This window comes from Scaptodrosophila lebanonensis, unplaced genomic scaffold (assembly GCF_003285725.1).
Source record: "Scaptodrosophila lebanonensis strain 11010-0011.00,11010-0021.00 unplaced genomic scaffold, SlebRS2 tig00000024-arrow-pilon, whole genome shotgun sequence".
In the NCBI taxonomy this organism is placed as follows: Eukaryota; Metazoa; Arthropoda; class Insecta; order Diptera; family Drosophilidae; genus Scaptodrosophila; species Scaptodrosophila lebanonensis.
In genome coordinates this window covers 6,909,742-6,918,612 of record NW_022060538.1, presented here as the reverse complement: position 1 = coordinate 6,918,612, position 8,871 = coordinate 6,909,742, and the positions used below count along the sequence as shown (strand labels likewise).

The following is an 8,871-nucleotide window of genomic DNA, read 5'->3' as shown; positions in this document are numbered from 1 at the left end:
TTTATGTAGTTTAATTTCTTTTTTGGCTAGGAAAGCTGTTAGGTTATTCCTGTTAATTTTGGATTAAGTTTATGTTTAGATTTTAAGCACAACATTTTGAACAAGCTCCCACCTTTATTTTTGTTTTGTTAAGTTTTTTGTAATGCGCTATTATTGAGAAATTTTATAGTTTCTTTTTAATTAGCGAAAAGGCCAAGCATTTGAAATGTCCTTGGAAGCGTAACGAGAAAATTGCAATTTTTAAGTTAAACTTTTAAAAATTGTAAGATTTTTTCCCGAGTTTTTTCTTTTTTGTTTATTTTGAATTGTTGCCACGCATATATATGAGTTGATTTTTTTGTTATACTTATTGTAGTTTTTTCGGTTTATAGATTTAATTGTGAAACAATATTGCACATAGCTTGAATGTTGGAATACATTTTAAGGTATTTTTTGCTTTTTTGCTTGTTAAAGTTTTATTTAAAAACTTCATCAATATTATTTATGTCTTACATTCTCTTTATGTATTAGCTACTATGATTTATATACACAAAATGTATGTATGTAATATCAAAATGTTACATATTTGAAACGCTTTCATTTAGAACTCATTATTTTTTGTATACAAAACACAAAGAAGGAATACTTGCTTATTTTCATTCAAATATACACAATGTATTACTTACGCGTTTACTCAAGCAAAAATTTGTTTAATTACCCTATACATATGATGATTGTACATGTACTTATGTGTTCACAAGTCGCACTAACTCATTCTCACATCCTCGCATCCTCGTGCTTTCATTAACCCTTCCATCATCATCATCTAGATAATGGTGTAGGTATGCAAAAAAAAAAAAAAACTAAAAATCAAAAAACAAGATCATTTAGTCTAATATCAATTTTAAATTTAATCGAATTTAAGCATAAATACAATCAAATTACTTTACCATGCAACTGAAATACTCCACACAGAACAACTGTGCAGAATTCAGATGACGAACAAATGAAAATGATTCGCACGTACATATGAATGCATATATAATATGGATACAACAGTCCAGTTATCATCGGGTGTTCTATGTAATTTTAAAATGCGCATACGAACGCCAATAGGCGTTAATTGTTTTAGGCATATTTTTGTGGGCAAAGAATATGTTATGTTTTTAAAAATGAGATAACGTTTAAGCACTTACACTTACACACATAGAGAACCTACAGGGATTTTATGGTAGTAATCGAAACCCCAAAAAAACCAAAATGTTAATGCATGCTCAATTGTATGCCTTGTGTACATAATTTGCAAAGATGATGAAAGGAATGCAAGGAGAGCACGAAACTAGTTGAATTCGTTGAAGAAATTTTTAATTGAGATAAAAGCTGGTTTTGGCCAAAGAACAAGCCTCTTAGTGTAACGGTTTCTGTTGTAGTGCATTATATGGCTTAGTTACGTTGCCTAGAAACTCGATGAGTTTATTGTTTGTTTCCTTTTCTCCTACAGTTAATATGTAGGGGCTTTTTAATAAATTGTATTAAAGCAGCAATTTGTCGCTAGTAATGCGCATCAAAACTATAAATGCTAGACAATTATAAATGCTTAACTATAAGTATATAAGTAAATACATAATAAATACAATTTACCCGTTAGGATGAAATATTATTGTATATCTGAGGTCTGGAATATATCTACGTATAAAAATTAACACCCCCCTTTCAAAACAAGTACTCGCTTTATCAAAATCACAAAATCAAAATGCTTATTATTACCTACTTTTACGTAATAGAAATCGTATATACAAGCATATAACTACAAATATAAAATAACTAAATACAAATATTCATAGAAATATATATATATACATATATATATATAAAATATATATATATAGTATAGTACGTGTTATATATATATATATATATATATATATATCTATATATATATATCTATATATATATATATATATATATATCTATATATCTATCTATATATATATATATATATATATATATATATATATATATATATATATATATATATATATATATATATATACATATATACATATATACATATATACATATATTTTAAAAAACAAAATAAGCATCTGCGACGAAAGGGAATTAAAACATATATAAATATATATATATATATATATTTAAACACACATACATACCTTTAAATATTAGACAAGAATTGTATATATTTACACATAAAATGGTGCTTTAGCTGAAATATAATAATTGTAAGACTTGAAAAAAAGGAATTATATTTAGACAAACAATAACTTATTTCAACCACCATTTTAAATTATTTTTACAAAGCCAGAGAAAACAAATTTTTAATTTACTATTACATTTTTTAGCGCAAAGCAACAACAACAATAACAACAATTGAGAGGCAGAGGCAGTGCCTTTTTTATTCAAAAATCAAGCGTTTAAATTTTAAACTATTGGATGGAAAAAGTGATTTTACCAAAAACAAACCAATCTAAACATTTTCGATTATGCAAAAACTCACAACGTACACACATTCACAAGTATTCTAAACATTAAAACACAAATATACTAAAAAGAATTGTGCAAATTTTAAATATATATACAAATTGAGGAGTATCTACTTTTACTACAAAACTTAAATTAAACAAATTGACAATTTTTAAATCAACAACATTTTATGGTCATTCTGAAAACTCTTAACGAATGGCGAAATTGGCGCTCAGTCTATTGCGTATTTACTTTTTATTTTTTTAACATTTTAACGCTTTTAGAGATTAAACAAAATGAAGTTTTTTAATTAAATACGAGCTACAACATTTGAAAGCAGCGACACTTTTAAACTTTTCTATACAAAATTAAAGGCGCTCATGCAACGCCACAACATCCACAAAGCTTTTCGTATGCATGAAAAAAAACAGCAACAACAACAACAACAATTTTTTAATGAAGAAAAATCTCAAGCAAGCAACTATAAATTACATATGTAAATGAATAATTAAGACATTTAATGTATCAATGAAATAAAAACGAAATGTAAAGGAACCAAAATCGAACGCTTCCCACGCAAAAACGATAATATTACAATTTTAGCAAAGTAAACGAAAACATAAAGAAATTTTACACAATCCCATATATACATAATTACATTTAAACGTAAATATATTCAACACTATTTTCCAAAACAACAGCCGTAACAGTTTAACGCTTTCCAAAACATATTTAAATCAAAATAAAAAAGGCACACAGCTATGGGTGAAAAACAAAAGATCTTGACCTAAAAAATTTCATAAGTACTAAAGGCTATTGAACTTATGCATTGCGCCGAAAATAATCTATACTAATTACTAACTACTCTATACGATGACTATTACTAACTCTACTAAACTAAAAACAAACTAATATTGAACGAGAATTATTTTTAATAACGAAGCATGGAGTCGACATCTAAAACACAAGCGACATGTGAGACACATTTGGGGGAACATTAGCAACATAAATTGCAAATTAAATTTTAAACTAACAACATTTGCACGGCAATATGTTGAAATAATGCAATAAGAACGGTTTTTAAAAAGACTATTATATATACAAATTATTATTATAAAAACCAAAAAAAAAAAAGGAAAATAAAATGAAAAACGTAATAAGCTTTTAATGCAATATTCAAATGTATGAACAAAATATGTATTCTATTTTAATACCATTCAAACAAAAACCTGGAATGATATATACAAGTATACCTATTATATAAGTATATCTATTACGCAGTTACACTACTCGGAAAAGCAATCAAATTTTTCTAAACTCCCAATTGGAATTACTAAAAATGAAAGTATACAACGTTATTTTTGCCTGACAACAAGCTACATTACCTGTACATATGTTTTGAAAAAGTTTCCGGCTTGCACCTTTTTTACTTACTGTGTGGAAGTATATAAAATCAAATTTCTAAATGAATGATTGAATTGAATACGAGATTAATCATTAATTTGTTTAAATTATTATCTTTATGAGCCTTGTTTGAAATTCATTTGTAAATGTTACCGCATTTTCATTTCAAATATAGACTATTTAAGTCCACAAGTTTTAAAAAATGAAAGCGTTTAGCATTCGAAGTCAAAACTGCTGTCGGAGGTCCTTCTACAGCTAATGATAAATACTTTTACAAACTTCATCTTATGTGGCGATAAAAACAAATTTGCGCATTCATTTGCTTCTAATCTTTATAGATTCATTTTAATTTTAGTGCAGGTTTCCTCTTTTATGAAATTCTTCAAAATCAAATCAATCTGATTATTATACATTATTTAAACAGCTTTGTGTACTTAGCTTAGCTTAAAGCTTCATAATTGTACCATTTTTAGGTTACAAAATGAATCAAAGTATTATTAATTCCCAATTGGAATAAACTACGTTTTAAACTACCTGTTTTGACTGCCAAAATAAGGACACGAGTTTGGTTCTCGTATATATGCCAGATTTAGGTGAAGCTGTTAAAATAGTTTGCTATAATGATATTTCAGAAAAAAGTTTTAAGGCGAACTTTACTAGCGGGACTTGAAATTAATGCATAATTAAATATCATTTTAAATTCAGACAAGTTGTCTGACTCTAAATTTAATGTAATTGCTACTATTTTTGTAAACTTTCAAAAAAAAAAATATAGATATATATAACTAATACCAACTAGAACTCCCAATATAATGCTAAAGTAATGTAGTTTATTATATTCAAATGAATTTGTTAATTTTAAACACAAAAGCTTTTATCGATTTTTGATTTGAGTTTTCTGAAAATTCCATGAACGCTTCATTTTTTTCTTGAGTGGTGTAAATGTTGAAACATATTAATATTGTTAAACTACTGAGGTATATTTAAGAGACAAAACAAAAGAATATTCTAATTGATTTTCCCACCTTATATAGGAATATAAACATGAATACTGCAGTGCCATTTTAAATAGCTTCCGATAAGTAAAAAAAAAAAACAAATATATATATATATACATACATAGATATTAAAGGTAAATGAGAGACAAATATGCATACATCATACGTACATACCTAGTATATACATACAAACCTTATTATATTGTATTGTTATGAGCAAAAGTTCAAATGCATTAACACGTTATTAAGCAAAGCAAATGGAACAAAGTTGAACTTGAACATATTTTGAATGCACACATTTTTGAAATTTTTGATGCTTTTTTTGTATAGCATTTTCGAAAAATACGGCACACATTTGCATGCGCAGTATACATACATACATACACGTATGTGTGTCATCAATAATGGTCTAATAAGCTTCCACTTCAGAGTCGAAGCGTGTAAATTGTAGCCTTCGGTTTGGCCGAAATTCGCGCGCGACCGTAACAACAACAACACATTCAAATACGAGTATATACCATATTATGTAATGCATACCCTATAATGCCAACAAAATACAAACCAAAAACAAAACAAAAATACAACCCAGTAGCTAGGTCTATTAATCAATTAATTAATAAACAAGTACATCCCGATATCTATTTATACTTATGAACTGACGAAAATTTTAACTAACAAATGTATGAAATACGCGCAACATTTTCATAACTACACGCTATACAAGAACCTATAGAACGTGCGACAATTTAAATCACACACTCATTTACTCATCAACTTCACACATGCGAATACATATAAAAGAGCTTACAATAAGGCAGTAAAGAACCCCTATATACATATACATACATATATATATATATATGATATTTGTTAAAATGTAGCCACATGCAAACCCAAACAACAAATTTACCTACCACGGAAAGTGTATTTACTATGAAATGTTGTTTTAAACTGCAGCTTAATCACAAGAAACTGATTAAAACCAAATTAATTGACACAGTGAAACGTGCAAGTCTCGAGAACTCTCAATTTTGGCAATTCCAAGGCTTGCACATTACAGTGGAAAGTCATAAAGGAAACTACAAGTAATAACCATATACGAGGCCTACGAATAATATATACATATAAGCATATATACAAAATATGATATCAAACAAGGCGTTTTAAATATGAATAAAACACAAAAAAACAAATGCAATGACAACATAAAACATTCTTGAAGATTTGACACAAGACAAAATGTTATAATAGACACCTTCGTATAATAAACAACCCTTTAAAGAGACGACAATATATGAGCCTATACATTAAGTTAAACATTATGCTGAATATGCCGGGTAATAGCCGATGAAAAGTATGTATTGTATATTAACAATAACAAAGAAATAATAAAGGAACACACAGACCAAAGTTTGAGTTTTGGACAGTTGGAAAACTCCATTAAATCCGTAGGTGAAAAACTTTATTCTTAAATTTATTGCATTTTTATACATACATATACGTAAATATGTGCTTATTTAACGCGATTTGTAATTACAGGGTATTCACATCAAGTTGTTTCCCTCATTGTTATCTTTATCGACCTTACCTAATGCGCTTCTCTTTTATATGGGCAGTCGGTTTTATAAACTTCATTCATCATTTCTTCTGTAAATATTTCTCCATCATCTAGCTATTACTTGTCACTTTTTATTCCTTATCTCATTGTGGCTTTAAAGCCGCAGTCTGTTATTAAGCTTTTCAGTGTTAACAATTTTTGAACGCGGCCCACCGTGCATTCGCCTCATTACTATTTACAACTGAAAATTTTTAATAACTACTTTTTCAGCCCACACTCTATAAAACTCTGTTTCGTCTATGTTTTTCTTAATAAGTTATTCAAAGTTTATGTATTCTTTATGATCTGCATGCATGGCTGCCAGGCATGTTTAAGTTGACATTTTGTTTTGGCTTGACAGTACTCTTAACAACTGAAGGACTTAACAGCTTTGATGTAGATACCCTTAATGTTTTTTGTTGTTTTCTTCGAAAACCAATTAAAACTAGTTTAAATAATTCAACGAATACTACCGTCTCGGCATACAAAAGGTACAATACTCGAAAACTACTTGTTCAGTCTTCTCTTGGCAAAAATTTGATAAATGCCCAAGCCAGCGGACATGGTGCCAATAGCACCCACCTGGAATGTAGAGAGTTTGCCACCCCAGAGATAGCCTTTTGGTAGCGTACTAACAGCATGGAGAAGATCCAAAGATAGTCGAACTATGGAAAGCATTTCCAGCCTATGCTTGCCCAACGCCTTAGAATCAATGCTGCTGGGGCTGTCAATAAATAAAGTTTTCTATTAGGTACCGTGAACGGCAAAAATATTTTCAATACTCACTCGCTTAGTTTGTGGCTGCGATTGAGCTTGTCCTGATTCAAAGAGAAGTTGCGCATCGTTCTAGAAATTGAATATTTTAAAGGAATTTGCAAATTATTTTGAAATTGTGCATACCGCATCAAATTTAAGTACACCGAAAGCACCCAAAATATAGAATTGACGTTATCCCAACTATCGGCATGCTTTACATTGACAATTTTGTGCTCGGAAAGCCAGCAGATTTTCTCGATGGGGTAATAAAGTAGATCCACAATATTCGCAGTAACGCCGAGTATGGCCATAATGCGATCGGGTTCATTCTCTCCCAGACCATATTCTAAAGCGTATTGTATCATCGGTATGTCATCTATAAGCCGCAGCGTGGCGCGTGCTCCTGATATTTTGGAACTGGCAATAGCATAGCGCTTAGCCAAGTCTGGATTTCGTTTTGCATGATATCCAGCCACGAGTTTGGCGCTATAGCACAACACCTTCATTACCTGCAATAAATTAGAGTTTCGTTATCAGTTCCAGTCCCAAGACGTCTTCTTTAGGTACGAGTATATATATTGTTTTACTTTTAGTGTAATTTTTGAAATTGCTTTGTCGTTACAAAAACAAAAAAAACTATCAGCGATAAAATGAAAACCACGACAGCTACAAACATCTTTCCGACCGTGCAATGCACTTGAAATTAGATCAAAATTGCCTTTTATATCCTCATTTTGTGACTCTTTTATTCTGTGTTTATATAGCAGCCAATGGTCGACTGCTTATTAATTAATTACGATATTTGTCTGTTTGTTTATTTGCGTTGTTGGGGTGGGCTTCGAAATCGATATTGGTTAAGTAAACAAAGCTACAACAGCAAATATTTAGAAATATTCCACTAGCCTTTCTTTCATAGCGTATTATCTTTTTAATCTCGCAGCGCGTTAACTTTTTACCGGCTATGATGTCTAGCATTATCTGAACTAAACGGTATGCTGGCGTCTATTGAACATGTTGCCTGATAAAGTCACCAGCTAATGGTAAAATTGTGTGTGGCTATTAAAATTCGGCGAGAAGTAAGACAAGGTTTAATTCGACCGCCTTCCGCAATGCTGACATACCGTCGTTGCTCTTGATTATCAATGTCAAAGTATTGGTGATGGTGGACCAACAACAATGTGCAGAAATGTACATAAAAACCTGTTGTTGCGGTTGGACAAGCCCACCGGAAAACAAGTAAACATGCCACGCTGCATGATCGAAGGGGCTTTAAAATTGCATAACACTGGGGGAACTGGGATCCAAGTCCACATAATCCAGAAATAATAATTTAAAATGTACTTTCTCTTTATAACTTCAGGTGTTACAGTTATAATATTTTAATATTTACCTTATCTCTGCCGCCATAGGAATCAATGATATCACAGAATTCTTTTGCAAACTTAGTTGTGCCGCACATTGTAATAATGGATGTCAAATAGCTACAGGTACACTACAGGTATAAACACAGGAGATAAAGATAAATAAGAGAAAAAACACACAATAAACCTTGATACGAGTGCACGGCACAACAATACGTTTGAACAGCTGCGCAAACAGCTGGCGTCAACAGTGGGTATCGATGCCTATTGATGCTAATCCGGGCTGCCAGAC

At 30.4% G+C, this 8,871-nt stretch overlaps 1 protein-coding gene across 1 annotated transcript; it reads right to left on the bottom strand.

Annotated features, from left to right (window-relative positions):
- Positions 1–6,310: 6,310 nt before the first annotated feature.
- Positions 6,311–8,792, bottom strand: LOC115621203 (peroxisomal membrane protein 11C). The gene is made up of 4 exons (XM_030514784.1): positions 8,609–8,792; positions 7,363–7,727; positions 7,249–7,308; positions 6,311–7,186 (listed from the first exon to the last, which is right to left on the bottom strand). The coding sequence occupies exons 1-4, from the start codon at positions 8,675–8,677 to the stop codon at positions 6,970–6,972; spliced, it is 711 nt and encodes a 236-aa protein (XP_030370644.1). The 5' UTR covers positions 8,678–8,792; the 3' UTR covers positions 6,311–6,969.
- Positions 8,793–8,871: the final 79 nt, after the last annotated feature.